The sequence below is a fragment of the Mustela nigripes genome, chromosome 8 (assembly GCF_022355385.1).
Source record: "Mustela nigripes isolate SB6536 chromosome 8, MUSNIG.SB6536, whole genome shotgun sequence".
Classification (NCBI taxonomy): Eukaryota; Metazoa; Chordata; class Mammalia; order Carnivora; family Mustelidae; genus Mustela; species Mustela nigripes.
Window position 1 is genome coordinate 18,043,589 of NC_081564.1, and position 18,302 is coordinate 18,061,890.

Consider the following 18,302-nt stretch of genomic DNA (forward strand, 5'->3'; position numbering starts at 1 on the left):
CACCCCGTCGTCCGTCCGTTGCCACGGGCAACGAGCGGGGAAACGGCGGGCGTTGGTGCAGCGCGGCCGGGCGGGACTTGCTGGCCCTGGTTGGGGCATGCAGGAGCTTAGCGGGGGCACTTTCCGGAAGTTCCAGGGCGCGGAGGAACGTGAGTCGGAGGACGGGCTCGGCCAGAGCCGGCGTGGGGGTCGGGACTCGGGGAGCCCCGCCGCAGTGGCCACGCGCTGGCGGGAACCGCGGCTGGCGTCCGGGGACCCGCAGTCCCTGCGCGCTCTGGGTCCGACGCCTTGCTCTGCAACCCCGTTTGTCGTCTGTGGACGTTGGGGCTGTGAGAAGGATGGGACCTATCTAGGACCGGAGTCTCGTTTCTTGATTTTTGGTGCAAAACTTTTCCGCGGGCGGCTTACAGGGCAAGGAAAAATTTAGGTGCACCTTGCCACAGTTCCTAGACAGGTTGTGAACTGGCAGCCGCAGGCTAAACTTGGCCCATAGATGTGGATTATTTTCCCCCAGCTCTGAGCACCGAGTCTGAGGCTTGGCCTAGACCCAGACCTATCCGCCTATTCAACAGACGTTCCGTAAGCACCGTCGTAGCCAAGCACTGTGTAGACCCTGCCCATCTTGGCAGCTCTGGGCTTAGGGAAGGAGGTGTCTAGAGTGAGACTGCTCTCAGCTTTCAAGTCTCCGTTGTGTTCCCATTTTGCTCGGTTCGATTCCTCTCTGGGTCTCAGTTTCTCCATCTGTAAGTTGAGGGATGTGTCCTTCATGCCAATCCAGAACACTTCCAGCTGTGACCGCTGGTCTGGGACGCTCCCTGGGGGTTGCCAGAGCCAGGGCACATTGGTCCCCACAGGCAGCCTCTTGCTGTCTACAGAGCCCAGGCCTTGGTTTGACACTGTCATGAAATAGGATCCCGGTCCTTTCATTTCCTCTGCTTCCTAGCTCTGTGATCCTGGGCAAGCCACTTCACCATTTTGTTTTGTTTTTAAATTTTATTTATTTTTTTAAAGATTTAATTTATTTATTCGACACAGGGAAAGATCATAAGTAGGCAGAGAGGCAGGCAGAGAGAGAGAGGGAAGCAGGCTCCCCGCTGAGCATAGAGCCCGACGCAGGATTCAATCCCAGGACCCTGAGATCACCACCTGAGCGGAAGGCAGAGGCTTAACCCACTGAGCCACCCAGTCACCATTTTGAGCTTGAGTTTGCTCACCTGCCAAATAATGGAGTGATTTTAACAATAAAAAATAGTTTGGCACATATATATGTTCCTGAAATCATTATCCCTGTTACTTTGTGAGGAGCGTTGAAGTCCCCAAGTGTTTGGACCAGCATTGCTAGGACGGGTTCCCTGCCTTCATCTGCAGCATCCTCGATGGTGTCTGGCTCACAGCTGGGTACAGTCCAGGCTTATTTAAAGTGATGATTTGCAAAGCATTTGATAAATGCTGCTGCCTGGGGGCCTGCACTAAGACTTTTTTGATACCATTGGTCTGGAGTAGGGTGATTCCAGGGGCAGCCAAGAGGTGAAGACCACTCATTAGGGGGCTGCAGCAGGCTCATTTTCCTACCATTGCCATTCTCCTCAGATGGCACTCCCCACGTTGCCCTCTTACTGGTGCAGCCGGAGGCTTCTGGACCAGCAGATGGCCCGACAGCGACACCGAGAGCAGGAGGCCCGGCTTCGGCAACAGTGGGACCAGAACAGCCGCTACTTCAGGATGTCTGATATCTGTAGCTTCAAACAGGCTGAATGGAGCTCCAAGACCTCCTACCAGCGGAGGTAACTACAGTGACTTTAGGGGGACAGAGGCAGGAAGCCACTTGTTGGTCAGGGTGTGTGGCTTTAAGAACCCAGGGGGTGGGGGTGAGGGAGTGGCTTAACAGCACGTTTTCTGGAGGAATTTGCTGGATGGCATAGGTTCCCTGCATGGTCATGTGTTTCCAGTTGAAAACTGAAAAGAAAGATCATCAGTGAAATAATATATTTGTATTGAAAAAGAGAAAACAATAAGAAATATATGTAGAATCTGGGTGTCTCCAGGTGACCCTTTATCCCCAGAGAGAACCACAGTTAACAGTCTGATGCAGATCCTCCTGTACTTTTCCCCAGCTGTGTGTGTGTATAAATTACACACACACACACACACACACACAAACACACCCATTGTTACAGAAATAAATGTAAAAAACATGGAAAGTAAAAGCGTAGGCTTTGGAGTTAGACAAACCTAGATGGAAATCCTGACTGTGTCACTTGCTGTGTAAATGAACCTTGTTTCCTCCTCTGTGATGTGGGGCTACAACAGAATCCACTTTTTAGGATTTATGGTGAATAGGAAGCCATCCATGTATCTAGTACCTGGTACATGGTAATTGCTCAAGTGTTAGCTACTACTATGACTGTGTGCATATGGGAGACCACTGTACACTTCCTTATTGCGAAACCAAGCTGCTGTTATGCATAGCGTTCTGTGACCTGCTGACACTTTCCTGGGTCACCACGTCACGTCCATCTTAGCCTCTTTGGCCACACAGCAGAGCAGAGCCTGCCGCGGGTGGCTGTCACATGACTGATGTAGGGAGGGCTCCTTCTACCCCCAGCATGTATGCCTATCAGAGAGAGAAGTTGAAGGAGGAGAAGAGGAAGCAGCTGGAATGCAGGCGGGACAGACTCAGGCAGCTGCTGCTGGAGGAGCAGGACCTGCTCGCCAGAGAGCTGGAGGCACTGCGGCTAAGCATGGACTTGCAGGAGGGAAGGATCCGGGAGCGGCATGGCAATCTGAAGTCCGCCCGAGAAGAGCAGAGGAAACTGGTAACGTCTTCTAGTTCCTTAGGAGCCTAGGAGAGTGGGAGTGTCCCTAGCCGGTCAGTGCAGCTTATGTGGGGGCTGCCCCTGGGCACTCTAGTCTGATGATCCTGCCGTTAATGTCAGAGCCTACGGGGCAAGGGGTTTGTGCTATGTTGTTCTTCACGTGTGTTTCTCATGAATCACTTCTATTCTCTTTGGCCCCTTAAATCATGACCTCTGAGTCCATTGCCTTTATTCCAGTCCCGTGGTCCTGCAGAGGCTTGGCAGTACTTGTGGGGAATGGTGAGCCCTAGTCTGTGTATTGAAGCCTGCTTTATCTTTTGCAACGGATCTGTCACATCTGGGACCCATCTGTAGCATCAGATCTTGGCATCCTTCCATCACCATGTGGCAGTCATTTGTCAGGCTTGTCTGGTTCTGTTCTGGTGTCTCCCAGAGCCAGGGGTGCACGGTGGGCAGGCGGTCTGAAGGGCAGGTGCGGTGACAGCAAGCCCGGGCGCTCAGCCCGAGCTGACTTCTGCTGAGGGTTATCCAAAATGCGAATGGATTTGAGAAGTGACACGAGGCTTTGTGTTTTCTTGACAGATCGCTGAACAACTTTTATATGAACACTGGAAAAAGAACCACCCCAGACTTCGAGAGGTTAAAACCTTTGATTTGCCTCAGTAGATGAAATCATGTTTCCCTTCTTATTTTTCAACTTGCATCTCTTTCTGGGGGTGAAACAGGAGAGAACAGCCACCTGAAAAATGCACCAGGCTGATCTGGTTCGTTTGGTCTTGAGCCAGCACTTACTGAACATTCGCTGCCTGGTGTAGCCCCTGGGCATGTGGAGATTAGGTGGGGTCCCCAGTCTTCAAGAGCTTGCTGCCCAGTGCAGGAGACAGTGGGCAGCTCGTTACAGTGCAAATTGCAGTGGGCTGGGCAGGCCCAGAAAGATGGGGGTCAGAGACACATCTCAGAGGAGTTGCTGGGGTGAAGTTTGGAAGGACATGGGCTTTTACCTGATGGTGTGGAGGTGAGGAAAGGACATTCCAGATTGAGGCAGCTGAGCGAGGATCAGGCCTGAGTGAGTCCACAGAGCAACAGTGGCTGGGAGGTTGCACCATCAGAGAGGGAAGGGGGACTGCAGGAAATGAGGCTGGTGAGGCAGGTGGGCCCAGACCCTGGCCAGCCTTGTGTGGCCTTCTCCTGGAAGCATGGAGAGCACCTGGATGATCTTAAGCAGGGGTACAGCGGGACCCAGCTGCATTTTGGGGAACAGTAGCTTTGGTAGCACCGTGGAAGTCAGCAGGAAGGGGTGAAGCCAGGGAAGTGGTGGTGGAGGCCAGACTGGGGTGGCAGGAGAAAGGAGGACAATGGATGAGATCTGGGAGCAAGGGAGGGCTGGTCTGGCTTGAGCGGCACCCTTCCACGGAGACGGGGCTCGAGGAAGATGACCCGTGATGTTGTCAGTAATTTATTTCAACTTAAACTTTGTGTCTTTCTTTGGTGGGATGAGTTTATTTATTCCTAATTATATTTGGAAATTGCTAGTTACTAAGTAATGGAGTAATTTGGTGGTTTGGAGTTTTATACAGTAAGCACTAAGACTTTCCTGGGGCACCTGGGTGGCTCGGTGGGTTAAAGCCTCTGCCTTCAGCTCGGGTCATGATCCCAGGGTCCTGGGATCGAGCCCCGAATTGGGCTCTGCTCAGCAGGGAGCCTGCTTCCTCCTCTCTCTCTGCCTACTTGTGATCTCTGTCTGTCAAATAAATAAATAAAATCTTTAAAAAAAAAAAAAAAGACTTTCCTTGGCCATTTGAGGGTTTAGGTTGGTGCTCCAAAATCTTTTACTCAGAAATGTTTATTTAGGGGCTCCTGGGTGGTTCAGTGAATTAAAGCCTTTGCCTTCAGCTTGGGTCATAATCCCAGGGTTTTGGGATTGAGCCCCGCGTTGGGCTCTTTGCTCAGTAGGGAGCCTGTTTCCCCCTCTCTCTCTGCCTACTTGTGATCTCTGTCTGTCAAATAAATAAATAAAATCTTTAAAAAAAAAAATGGGGCACTTGGGTGGCTCAGTGGGTTGAACCTCTGTCTTTGGCTCAGGTCATGGTTTTAGGGTCCTGGGATTGAGCCCCACGTCGGGCTCTCTGCTTGGTGGGGAGCCTGCTTCCCCCACCGCCCCTCCTGCTGCTCTACTTGTGATCTCTCTCTCCCTGTCAAACAAATAAATAAAATCTTTATTTAAAAAATGTTTATTTAGACACTCAAATTAGGGAACCCTGGGTGGCTTAATCAGTTAAACATCTGCCTACAGCTCAGGTCATGATCCCAGGGTCCTGGGATCAAGTCCCACATCAGGCTCCTTGCTCTGCAAGAGGCCTGCTTCTACCTCTGCCTGCTTCTCCCTTTGCTTGCGCTCTGGTTCTTTCTCTCTGATGGTTTCCCCAATAAAAGCTTTTAGGTAGTGCTGTAATTCATTTTCTGAGCCAAAAGATTCTTTAAACCCAAATCTCTTCTCTCTCTCTTTTTTTTTTTGGAAGTAGGCTTCACGCCCAGTGTAGAGCTCAACATGGGGCTTGAACGCAGGGCTCTGAGATCAGGGCCTGAAATGAGATGGAGAGTCGGACACTTAACCAACTGAGCCACCCAGGCGCTACCCCCTCATCCCGAAATCTCTTCTTGACTACCCCCAGATATGTCGCATCTGTTGCTACGGGAGTAGGTGTTTATCCAGCTCTGCAGAGGGAGTTCTGAGGAGCCAGGCAGAAGGCTGAGTCTGTCCTTCAGCCAGCTCCTGCTGCCCTGAGGCCTTCCATACTTTGGAGCAGCCAGAGGTGGTCTTTCAGATCCTGTTTCCATTTCAGTGTCCACTGCCCGGCTCCTGCTCAACCCCAGGGTGCTGGGAGAAAAGTTTATGCTCCTTTGTTACAACTCTTACAGTTTGCTTAGAACTGCCTAGTCCTTTAAGTCAGTAAACACCAACTGGCTGGCATTCGGACTGTCCATGTTGGGGTCCCCTTGTGCTCCCCTGTAAGGTACCTGGGCCTCCCTGCATCCTTGAGTGGGGAACTTAGGGCCACTGCCTGTGAACCCTGCAGCATACGTCTGTCACGTGAGCCAGTGAGGAAGTTCATCTTCTCTTCCTTCTCACCCTCAGATTGAATCAGCCCTGCACAAGGAGCATGTGATAAACTCTTGGAAAATGCAGGAAGAAGAAAAAAAACAGGTGTGGTAAATGGCTTGGGAAATAGTCCTTCGTGCTGCGGTGGGCATGCTGTCTCCAGGGCCTTGAAGTTTTCTTGTTTTTGATGTTAATGACTCTGATCCAGGAATAGACTTGATCAAAGTTGATGTAACATGCTAACACTGAACGGTGGTTGCTCTGACACATATGACAATCCGTTGTGCTCATTCCCAGGGGCAGAGTCACACAGGGGACCAGGGTGGGCCACTGGCAGGTGGAATGCACATCTTAAAGGTCACTGTTGTTGCTGGCTGTCTCTTTTGATGTAATTTGCATCGTAAACTCTCATCCTTGGCTTACGGCAGCCTGTCTGGGAACAAAAGTCCACACCTCTGTGAACCCACAGCTGTGTCTCTGGGTTAATTTTGGAGAGTATTTTGCTGGCTTTTGGAAGGGGAAGGAACCCTAACATTCTTGAGCCCCTCCTCTGTGCCAGGCCCTGTGCTTAGTCTTTCCTCAGTGTCGTCTCTGAGGGAAGCATCACACCCATGCTTCTCACCATGAGAACAGCCCAGGAAGGTGCTTCCTCACCCAGGGTCACGCAGCTGATAAGTGGCATGATGACTTACTCTGGCGCAGACACATCCAAATGAGGAACAGCGGTGGGGACCTGGGTCTTTGCTGGCCGCGTTACAGATACTGACCTGGGTTCCTTTGGGTCCACGTAGCAAGAAGCCACCAAAGAGGAAGAGAACAAACGGTATGAAAATGAGTATGAACGGGTCCAAAGGGAAGCGCTGGAGCGGATGAAAGCAGAAGAGGAAAGGAGGCAGTTGGAGGGTACACTCCAGGCGGAGGCGCTGCTCGAGCAGATGGAGGAGCTGAAGCTGAAGGAGAAGGAGGTGAGGGCATGGTCCTGGCTCCTCTCTAGCAGCTGCCTGTCGTTAGAAAATGGCATTTTAGAAAGCTGTGCTGAGAAGGTCCTATGCGGGGGGAAGGAATGAATCTAAGAAATATAACAATGCTGGGTTTTCCCTTTTCACATGTATTCCCAGCTGTGGTTTTTCCATCCTCCTAGGTTGTATGCCCAGATTCTAGAATGTTCATGATATGGAGAGAGTACTTCTCTTAGGTGTGTTTCCAGAGTGGCTGTGTGAGGACCTTCTTAGAACTTGGATTTTCCAGGGCACTAAGTAGACTTGAATTAGTCTGATGTTCTAGCACACAGCTACACCTCTCCTCAGCTAGCAGGTTGGGGATCTCAAGGCATAAACTGTGAGGGTCTTTGGTTCAGGAGTTCAGGAGGCTCTTTGAGCATGCAGTTGCTCTGAGCTAGATTCCTGGGCTGCGTCTTCCCATTCAGACGAGGGGAAGCCTGTCCTTCCTCAGGCCCAAGTGATTCAGGAAACAGGTCCTTAATGCCCATGATCTGCTTGATGCCAAGCACTGCACTGGGCTCCAGAAACAGCTGTGAGCAGGGCCAACAGCCCTGGCCTGCAAAGCTTCTGGCCCTCACGGCAGGAGTTACAGGTTAAGACAGGTTAAGTTACAGTAAGGCGTGGACGAGTGCAGGGTCCTGTGGCAGCATGGAGCATGGATCTCATCCTTGTCTACAGGCCGGGGAAAGGCTCTTGCAGGAAATGAGTGAGCTGGGCCCAGGGCTCAGAACCCAGAGGTGAGAGGGGTTTCTGATTGCCCCCCGCCAGGCCAGCCCTGTTGACTTGCATTTGGTGAAAATACAGATGAAGAATGAAGGGAGCTCTGATTCTGATGACCTTAACTGGACTTAACTGTCATTGTCACCACAGGCCACCAAACTGAAGAAGGAGCAAGAGAATCTGCTAAAGCAGCGGTGGGAGCTGGAGAGGCTGGAGGAAGAGAGGAAGCAGGTGGCAGCCTTCCGGCAGAAGGCAGAGCTGGGGTGTGTGTGAGCAAGGCCCCCAGTGGCTGCCCTGGCCAGGGGGGCGAGCCTCTCACTCTCCCAGACATGCATGGGTATCCCAAACCAGAGAGGACACATTCTGTAGTAAGCAGCTGTCTGATCTCCAGTAATTGTTTATGAGACACTGAAGGCAGCCCCTGTTTTGTTCATTTCTAGACGCTTTCTGAGACATCAGTATAATGAGCAGCTCAATCGGCGTACGCAGCAGATCCAAGAGGAACTGGTGAGTCTGGGTTAGCCTGGCATTTCTTCACCCTCTTTGGAAGATGCTTTCTGTTGCTCAGTAGCTGGGTGTGCTCTCATAATAAGACCCCGGGGGAGATTCCGCCTTGCTCAGCCTTACAGTCCCCTCCCCTCCCCAGAGGGGTCTGCCGTGGTCTCCTCCCAGATACATTGACAGGATGCCTGGAGAGATGAGCAGTGGGGTTCTTTAAAAATTGAAGTGGCATTCCTCAGCGTATTTACCTAATGGAAAACCTCATACTGGGAGTGAGCTTGTTCTTTTGTACTAGCTGTCCGTGGGCTCGCTAGTGATGCAGACGGGGAGAGTGAATGAGCAAGCCTGCTTGCCTCCAACCTGGTCTGCAGCAGTCAGTTGGGCCAGGGGTGGCAGCGGTGCTGTGCTTGGGCCGGCACGCCGCTTTTATCCAGCGCGGGACCTCCAGAGCCCCCTCGCTCTGCACAGCACTCCACTGTAGCAGTGTGCATCACAGCCCGTTCCGTCGCAGTCGCTTGTGGTTCTTTCTTCTTACAGCATGGCTGCAGTGAGCATTTTGTGCACATGGTCTCTGTGCCTTTGGGTCTCCAGTCTGTTCTTAGAAGTGAGACTGTTGCCCAACAGTGTTCTGGAAAGCTGTGCTGCCAGGCCTGTCCAAGGGCAGGGACATGCGTGTGGTGGCATAGGGGTCTCCCTTGGAAAGGGAAAGCTCCTGGGTCTCTCCTGTGTGATTTTATTGACTCTTCCATCTCTCTCTCCGGAACCCTTGGAAGCCTCAGGAATGTCTGCTCTCTGTGCTGAGTGCAGGAAGGAGGGGCTGTGGGAGTGGGAGGCTGGGGCCACAGAAGAGCTCCCATTGCCCCCATTGTGCTTCCTCGTCCACCCTCCAGGAGGCGGACAAGCACATCCTGCAGGCGCTCCTCGAGAAGGAGGATGAGAACCAGCGCATGCACTTGGCCAAGAAGGAGCAGGCCCTGGCTGACGCAGCGTGGATGAAACAGGTCATCGAGGAGCAGCTGCAGCTGGAGAGGGAGCGGGAGGCAGAGCTGCAGCTGCTGTTGAGGTGAGAGGTGGCACTGACACTCCTAGCCTCTACTCTGGTCCTCACAGCTGCACAGGGACCACGGGGGTCTCCCTTGTGACCAAAATCTCTGCCCTTGCTCAGCTGTCCATAGTGAGGAGCACATGTTTGCTAACAGACCTGGCTTCTGGGGGTGTTTCCCTGAATAAATCATTAGGGTTTAGAGTAAGGGTCTGTTCATTTAAAATTTTAGAAATTTGATGGGAAATTATTATAAACTGTGGAGATGCTAATACTACAGATGGTTCTGGACCCTAAAAATTCATCTAGGAGATTGAAATAATCAACTGAAAAGTCACGTTTACTAAGCACAGATTGTGGGTCAGACACTGCAGAGCGCTTTCCAGTCCTCATCTTACTGAATCCTGACATCCCCAGGACTCAAGGAGGGTGACTCGCATCCTCCACTGCTTATCTCTCATGTGAGCCAGCAGTGACCTCAGGAGCAAGGTGACAGAGCTCAGGCACAGCAGGACTCCTCTCTCTCTCTCTGCCAGGGTCCTGACTGCTGCAGTCACCTGGGTGCTGGTCATCACAGTTGTGTTTTTTAAGGAGGCAGGAGCGTGACAGGCAGCCCACAGCACTTACTGGAGGGACAGTATCTGGGAGCTTGTTCGTAATTGTCACCTGTGGAGAGTTGGGTGCAGAAGTTGGTGTGAAGGTTGGCCCCAAAGGAGATGTGTGTGCGGAGCCCTGTGGGTTCTTTTGTGGTCTTCTGCCATCGATGGTGGCAAGGAGCCTGCTATCATCTGCTCTGTGTTCCCAGGGAGGAAGCCAAGGAGATGTGGGAGAAGAGAGAGGCGGAGTGGGCCCGGGAGAGGAGCGCCCGAGACAGACTGATGAGTGAGGTAATCGCGGCTGCAAGCACATACCCTGCCAAATGTTCTGGAACGCAGGTTTCTCTGGTTATCTTAAAGAGACTTGAATTGTCGTTATGAGAGTAGTATCAACTTAGTAGAAAACAATTCGTGAGTACAGGAAGTAAATACCAAGTCACTCAGACCCCCGGCACCTACAGTCACCATTACTTGGTTTCCTTCGACTACTTGGGTTTCTGTGCATGACCTGTGTCTCTGTGTTTTCCCTCATACCACGCTGTTTGATTTCAAGCATTCTAACATACTGTCACGTCTTGGAGCTGTTTTGACAACTGCATATTATATCACATGCGTGTGTTGTAGTTTGTGTTCTATTCCTTTCTTGGGGGTACTCTTTTTTTTTTTTTTTTCCCTTCCCCTAATTGTGAGGCATTACAAGAATCATTGCAGTTAACATCTTGGTCCATAAGGCTTTCCGTTTTCCATATTTAGGGTATTTTTTTCTTGGCGTGTGTAACCAGAAGTGGATTCTTAGAGGAACATAGCTGTTTTCTTTGTCGGAGTTAAGGAATGCACATGAGCAATACCCCCATTAGAAGGAAATCTTTTAGGGGCTCCTGGCTGGCTCAGTTGGTGGACTGTGCACCTCTTAATCCTGGGCTCATGAGTTCAAGCCCCACATTGCGGGTAGAGATTCCGTAATTTAAAAAAAAAAACAACAACACACAATTAAAAAAAGGAAATCTTTTAGAGAAAAGCCTTCGTTATCCATGTATTGAAAGTTAAAGTGGGGACGCCTGGGTGGCTCAGTTGGTTGAGTGGCTGCCTTTGGCTCAGGTTACGATCCCAGCATCCTGGGATCGAGTCCCACATCAGGCTCCTTGCTCGTCAGGGAGCCTGCTTCTCCCTCTGCCTCTGCCTGCCATTCTGTCTGCCTTTGCTCTCACTTTCTCTCTCTGACAAATAAATAAATTATCTTTAAAAAAAAAAAAAAGGATGTTAAAGTGGTTTAAAATGGAAATTAATTTTCTGCTTGTCATTTTGGAATCCATGAGGAGTCGGGTTCCCAGTGGTGCTCTCTCACTTTGGGACTACCCATATTCTGCAGTACCTTTTGTTTTCTTATTAAAAATGTTCCTCCTCGTTGTGGCCACTTATGTATTTCCGCCAGGGAGCAAAATTGTTGGGTGTGGGAGGTGGCTTCCCACTGTTCCTGGTTCTCCAGGCCTGACTATGCTCTGGATGTTACCCTGTGTGAGGCCAGGTCTCAAACCCAGAAGGTTTCTGGCACTCTAAGCAGTACATTTAAATCCAAAAGGTTGAGGGGGTGACCCAGACTCTATCTCTGGTCATCTGCGTGGCTTATTGTTTCTTTTTCTAGAACTGATGGATAGTGAGACTCACAACCTTGTTGCTATGTTTTTCTATCCTGGGTAGGGACCTCCATCCCCTCTAACCTTGTTGGTGCCCAGCTGCCACAGAGTCTGTGTGCATTTTGTGTGTGGTGGGGACAGGTGGGAGGCAGGGCTGACACTGTGTGGGCCACTCCTATGATCTGGACTTGGTTTCACCTGGCATATTCAGCCCTGAGACTGAGGACAAGGCTGGGGCTAGCAGAACAGGTACCTGTTAGCATCACGCTAAAATCTGCTCTTTGCCTTCCCACTGTGGGTAGGTTTTGACAGGAAGACAACAACAAATACAAGAAAAGCTTGAACAAAACCGACGAGCACAGGAGGAGTCCCTGAGACACAGGGAGCAACTGATTAAAAATCTTGAAGAAGCAAGAGAGTCAGCTCGCCGTGAGAAAGAAGAGAGTGAAGAACTGAAATCGGCCAGGAAACAGGAGCTGGAGGCCCAGGTGGGCTCAGCTGGGGGTGGGGTGGGGGGTGATGGAGGGAGGCAGCCTCAGCCAGGAGGATGTGAGCTACAGGTAGCAGACCTCGAGGTGGCCCCTTCCCGCTGTGGCACGGGATGCTGAGACCCGTGACTTTCTTCCGTGGCCTGGCAGTAGGACCTTGTCTGAGAAGCCCACACTAATGGGCTCAGTGCATCTCTTTTCCTTTCTAGCTGAAACCCCAACCCTCCTGATTAGTTCCAGCTTTACTCTAGGTCCTCTGTCTGTGTGGGAGCAAGATTGTCATGCCTGGCCAGCCTCTCTCTTTCCTGTCTGCATCTGTCAGGCTTCGGCTCACTGGGGCACAGTTTATTCAGTTTGGGACCTGATAGGAGCACAGAATGATCTAAGTACATGGGCACACCCAGAGCTTTTGTCTGTCCAGTCTCATAATTGCCCTTCCTTCTTGCGGCACTCGCCGGCACTGTTCCTTAGCTGGGATTGTCCAGCCGGCACAGATCCATGGGCTTCCCCTCGTGATCCAAGGCAGGGCTCCACCCCAGGAGCTTGTCCTGGGTGACTGTGCTCTCGGTGGCCAGGTTGCACAGCGGCAGCTGCAGGCATGGGAAGAGGACCAGCAGCAGGAGGAGAAAGAAGAGGAGGCGAGGCGGGCAGAGCAGCTCAGTGACACCCTGCTACAACAGGAAGCGAAGATGATGGCCGAGCGGGGCTACCGGCCCAAGGTAGGAGTCTGCAGGGGATGGGCCATGCTGCTGAGCCACTACTCGGCCTGGCCTCTGCCATTCCAGGCCTGTTTGTAGCCCTGTGTTCGGCTCCATTTCCCAACCAGCGCCGGTTCTTCCTCGTTCCTCCTCAGTTTCTCCCTTTCTTGGCCAGTAGGGGACCTTAACATGTGGTTCTTCCAGTTCTTATTTGGGCTTGAGATGGTTTTGCTTGGGTCCTGAGTGCTGAGCTGCGGGCCATGTGGCCCCCTCTGGGGCTGGGAGCCATCTGAGAGCCCCGGCGCAGTGGTGCCAGGTCCTGGCTGTGCACATGGTGGAGCCCAGGTTTCCCTTCCTCTCAGCACCTCTACCTGCCCCCTCCCCACTCTGTGATCCTCTCCTCTCCTTCCTTCTTTCCCTGTCTCTCAAAGTACTTGAGTCACCCCTATGCAGGACACCACAGGGCGCACAGAGAAGCAGAGGCTGGCATGCTTTGCCCAGGGAGTTGACAGCTAGAGCACCGGGAACCAAGGGACAGCCCAGCAAGAGTGTCACCCCACTGCTGCTGTACCATGGCCGTTCTGGTCCCCCTGGCACTCTGAAGTGCTGTGGGACCGAGACTGGCTCCTTCATGGTCAGATAACTCTCAGAAGCCATCGAGGCAGGTAGAGCAGGTGCTACACTGGCAGCAGTTTTGTCCTACACCTATACTGTTTTGTCCTGACTGGCTTGGGCTCTCGAGGTGCAGGGAACAACATGTTCTCAACTCACTTGACTATGGATCACTGAGTGCCCCGGGACTAGGCTTCACAGAGTGCCTGTGGACGTGTTATTAAGAAAGGAATAGGGGCGCCTGGGTGGCTTTGTCAGCTAAGCAGGTGCCTTCGGCTCAGGTCATGATCCTGGGGTCCTGGGATCGAGTCCCACATTGGGCTTCCTGCTAAGTGGGGAGTCTGCTTCTCCCTCTCCCTCTGCGCCCCTGCTCCTGTTCTCTTTCTCTCTCTCTCTATCTCAAATAAATGAATAATATCTTTAAAAAAAAATAAAATGCCTTAGTTATGGCTTAGGGTCAAAGTTTTGTCACTTGTAAATGAAAAAGCCATTTATTTATACTGCGCTTTTAGTTCTTATTTAAGTTGGGCTTCATTCCCAGTGTTCCTGAGATTGCCGATCTTCTCAGACTTGTGTTTTCTTTGTTTCCTCAGCCCTATGGACATCCCAGAATTGCTTGGAACTGACTCCATTGGTACCATAAGCCCAGAGAGAAGGGATGCTGAGGCCTTCAATAGCAGGCACCAGACAGTTGTACCGCATTCCGGTCGAATGTTCGGTTCAGTGAGCCTCTTCGGGTCCACAGTTAAACAGAGCAAGGGCCTCACCAGATGAAGGTGTTGTGAGTAGGCAGCACCCAGCAGGAAGCCCCCTCCTGCCTTTCATATCCAAGGATGGGGCTCCTATAGTCACACGCTGACAGTGCTGTCACACAGTCCCCTCCTAGACTGCACCTGCGCTAGGAGCTGTGGGGTATGTCCTATTGCAGGGTATATGGTTTCCTGTTGCCTCACGCTAATTGTCAACCTCCAGTGAAGAGTCTCTCTGGGAGAAGTTTCTCAGTTTTTAAACTTGCTATTTTAATTTCATTATTCTGTTGAGAACAGACTCGTAAGTCTTGATGCAGTTTATTTCAGGGTTTATTAATTTAGTGGTCCCCCAAGGATCATGTCTTGTTTTCTGGAAGAAAAAAGCTATGAAACTCTGAGACAGTCTGATGTGCTCCACAGATGCTTTCTGGAAAGGTGGCAAGAAGTGGGCCTTTCCTCCTTCAGGAAACGTTTGGTAGAATTCCCATAGAGAGCCCTGTGTGGGGTGATCCCAGCGTGGATGTTACTGAGCCCCAGAAGGGAGCCTCAAAAGGCCACTTGGGTGGCTAACCTTTTGGCTGACACTTTGGACTCTCGTGTCTTGGGAAGGTCTTGGCAGCATGCAGCCTTCTGGGATGTGTGTGCCCAGAGGAAGGAGCCCTTAGCCTGAAAGAAGTAGATCACACTCAACCAGATAGACCAGAACTTCCTCTTCCCACTGTTCTATCAATGTGACAGAGTTCTAGATTGATCTCTGCAAGGAGTACAAGATCCCTGCAGCAATAATCATATTTTTATGACTTGTATTTTTTTTTTCAGATTCTTCCTCTGCGGTTTCAGTTTTATTATATTGTATTTAAGATTGCACATCTCAGTAAATTACAGCTAATTATAGGGCTACATGCCAGGTTATTAAAAACCAGAGTTTATTAGAAAAACTCCTGTGTGTAAGGGCTGCATTGCCTTCTACATCCATTGTGCTATAAAACAAATGATATATTTTTCATTTTCTTGTCTTGAATTTCTTTGGCTATGATCTCCTGAGCACCACTTTCATTATGCTTGCTCGTATTCGCTTCCCCTGTTCAGATGTTCATTTATTGTGAAATAAAGTTCTGGTGTGACAGCAAGTCTTCCTGGCTTTGTTACTGTCGCTTTTAGTAATTAATTGTTGCCAAGTGGGCCCTGTAGAGTGAAAGGTTTGTACTGACTTAATCCACATCTCCTATAGCTTTGCATATTTCCTAGGACTGCTCACATTTTCTAGGCTATGTCAGTTTTTTCTTATGGAAATCGTCGTATCTCCCCCTCTTATTTTTACTAGATCCTCTTTTAAGTAAACCACAGGGAATTACTAGCTCCACTATAGATTTGATGTGGCCAGAATGCCTGGTAAGTAGGCACGTAAATATCTTACTATTTCTTATTTTCAAATTTCTTGTTTTTGAAGCCTTTTTTGTGATGCCGATCTTCTAATTCATGTAAATGCTTCCTCTCCAAACTCAAACCAAAATAATAGTCTCTAAGTTTCGAGCTTCCCTTGCCTTACTGCTTCCAGCATAGCCCAGAGTCCTCTTCTCTCATGTGTAGTTTGTTCTCTGGTCATGTATGTATATTGGCCATATTGTTTCTAAGCACCTTTTTCTTTTTCCTGTTTTTTCTAGCACCTTTTTCTGTGCCCTGTAAAATTAGTGTTTTTTAGATTATTCTTCACAGGTTCTTCTATGAAGTTCAGTTCCTTTGGAACAGATGGTGCTGAAGTCACTACTAATATTAAAGTAATTCTTATTTTCTGTGTTTTCACTCTTCATGCTCATTCAGCACATACTTCGAGTTGATTTTTGTGAAGGGTGTCAGGTCTGTGTCTTTATTCATTTTTTAGTCACGTAGATGTCCAGTTGGTCCAGAACCATTTATTTGAAAGAGTACTTGTGTCATCACAGTACCTTGGCTCCTTTGTCAGAGATCAGTTGACTGTATTTATTGTCAGTGTATTTCTGGCCTCCTTAATCTGATCCATTCTATAGTCAATACCACTGTCTTGATTCCTGTTGCTTTAAGTCTTAAAGTTGGGTAGTACCATTTGTTCTTTTCCTGCAATATGGTATTGGCTCTTCTGGGTCTTTTGCCTCTCCACATAAACGTTAGAATCAGTTTGTTGATATCCACAAAATAACTTGCTGGAATTTTTTTTTTTTACTTTTTTTTTTTTTTAAGTTATTTCTATACCTAATGGGGGACTCGAACTTGCAACCCCAAGATCAAAAGTTGCATTCTCCACTGTCTGAGCCAGCCAGGCTCCCTGCCAGTTGTTAGGGATTGCATTGAATCTGTAGATCAAGTTGTGAAGAACTGACATTTTAACAATCTTCCTGTCTATTAACATGAATGAAATATATCTTTGTAAAAGTTCATTCATCAGAATTTTGTTTTCCTTCATATAGCTCTGATACATTTTTTTAAAATTTATACCTACAGTATTTCATTGTTTTTGGGTGCTAATGTAATTGGTACTGTGTTTTTAATTTCAAATTCCACTTCTTTGTTGCTAGTGTGTAGGAAAATAATTAACGTTTGTACATTAACTTTCTATCCTATAATCTTGCTATAATTGCTTATTGGTTCCAGGAAGTTTTTTTGGTTAATTCTTTCAGATTTTGTACATAAAGATGATCATGTCATCTGTGAACAAAGTCAGTTTTATTCCTTCCTTCCTGATCTGTATCTTTTACTTCCTTTTCTTCTCTTACTGCGTTAGCTACAACTTCTGTGTTGAAAAGGAGTGGTGAAAGGGGACATCTTTGCCTTGTACCTGACCTTAGTGGGAAAGCTTTGAGTTTCTCACCATTAGGTATGATACTAGATATAGGTTTTTGTAGATTTTTTTTTTTTATCAAGTTGAAGAATTTCCCCTCTCTTCCTAGTTTGCTAAGAGTTTTTATTACAAATGGGTATTGGATTTTTCCACAGATCTTGTCTTTTCTTTTCTTTTTTAAAGATTTTATTTACTTATTTGACAGAGATCACAAGTAGGCAGAGAGAGAAAGGAAGAGTGCCCAATGTGGGGCTTGATCCTGGTACCCTGGGATCATAACCTGAGCCTAAGGCAGAGGCTTTAACCCATTGAGCCACCCAGGCGTCCCTCACAGGTCTTTTCTGCATCTATTGATATGATGTGATTTTTCTCTTTTAGATTGTAGATGTGATGGATTACATTAATTGAGTTTTGAATGTTGAACAGTCTTGCATACCTGGGATAAATCTAACTTGGTTGTGGTATATAATTCTTTTTATACACTACTGGATTCAATTTGCTAATATTTTGTTGCACTTATGTTTATGAGAGAGATTGATCTGTAGTTTTCTTCTCTGGTAATGTCTTTGCCTAGGTTTGGCTTTAGGGTAATGCTGGCCTCACAGAATGGATTTTGCATTTATCTTCTGAAAAAACCTATGGGGAATTGGTATACGTTCTTCCCTAAATGTTTGGTAGAATTCTCCAGTGAATCCATCTGGGCCAGCCTGGTACTTTATTTTTGGAAGGTTATTAATTATTGATTGAACTTCGTAAGTAGGTGTAGGCCTGTGCGGATTGTTTCTTCTTATTTGAATTTTGACAGGTTAAGTATTTCAGGGAATCAGTTCATTTCTTCTAGGTTATCAATTTGTGAGCATGGAGTTGGTCATAGTATTCCTTTATTGTCATTTTGATTTTGATGTTCATGAGATCTGTAGTGATGTCCCCTTTTCATTTCTGATATTAGTGATTTGTATCCTCTCTTTTTGTCTTAGCCTGGCTGGAGGCTTATTGATTTTATTGATCTTTCTAAAGAACCATCTTTTGGTTTTGTTGATTTTTCTCTGTTGAATTCCTTTTTTCTAATTCTACTCTAGTTAACATATACATTATGTAACAGGCTTACAGTTAACGTATTTTTTGCTCCATCCAGGTTGACAATATAAATGAGGTTCTTTGGGCACTTTTTTTTTTTCATTTTTTCAAACTGTCCATTTAGCCTAATGATTTCTATTTCTTTCTTTTTTCTTTTTTTTTTTAAATTTTTTTATTAACATATAATGTAGTATTAGCCCCAGGGGTACAGATCCGTGAATTGCCAGGTTTACATACTTCACAGCACTCACCATAGCACATACCTTCCCCAATGTTCATAACCCAACCACCCTCTCCCTACTCCCCTTCCCCTGGCAACCCTTGGTTTGTTTTGTGAGATTAAGAGTCTCTTATGGTTTGTCTCCCTCCCAATCCCATCTTGTTTCATTTATTCTTTTCCTACCCCCCAAACCCCCCCATGTTGCCTCTCAACTTCCTCATATCAGGGAGATC

General features: G+C 48.5%; 1 protein-coding gene across 2 annotated transcripts; it reads left to right on the plus strand.

The window, feature by feature from the left end:
- Positions 1–12: 12 nt before the first annotated feature.
- TCHP (trichoplein keratin filament binding) lies at positions 13–15,083 on the plus strand. 2 transcript variants are annotated; one of them, XM_059408659.1, is made up of 13 exons: positions 13–149; positions 1,626–1,784; positions 2,606–2,816; positions 3,399–3,455; positions 5,953–6,021; positions 6,708–6,881; positions 7,788–7,900; positions 8,078–8,144; positions 9,029–9,201; positions 9,986–10,067; positions 11,713–11,898; positions 12,474–12,617; positions 13,802–15,083. In XM_059408659.1, the coding sequence occupies exons 2-13, from the start codon at positions 1,648–1,650 to the stop codon at positions 13,832–13,834; spliced, it is 1,446 nt and encodes a 481-aa protein (XP_059264642.1). In that variant the 5' UTR covers positions 13–149; positions 1,626–1,647; the 3' UTR covers positions 13,835–15,083. The 2 variants fall into 2 exon arrangements, with proteins under 2 accessions (XP_059264642.1, XP_059264641.1); XM_059408658.1 differs by having other exon boundaries at positions 14–149; positions 1,591–1,784.
- The last annotated feature ends 3,219 nt before the right edge of the window (positions 15,084–18,302 follow it).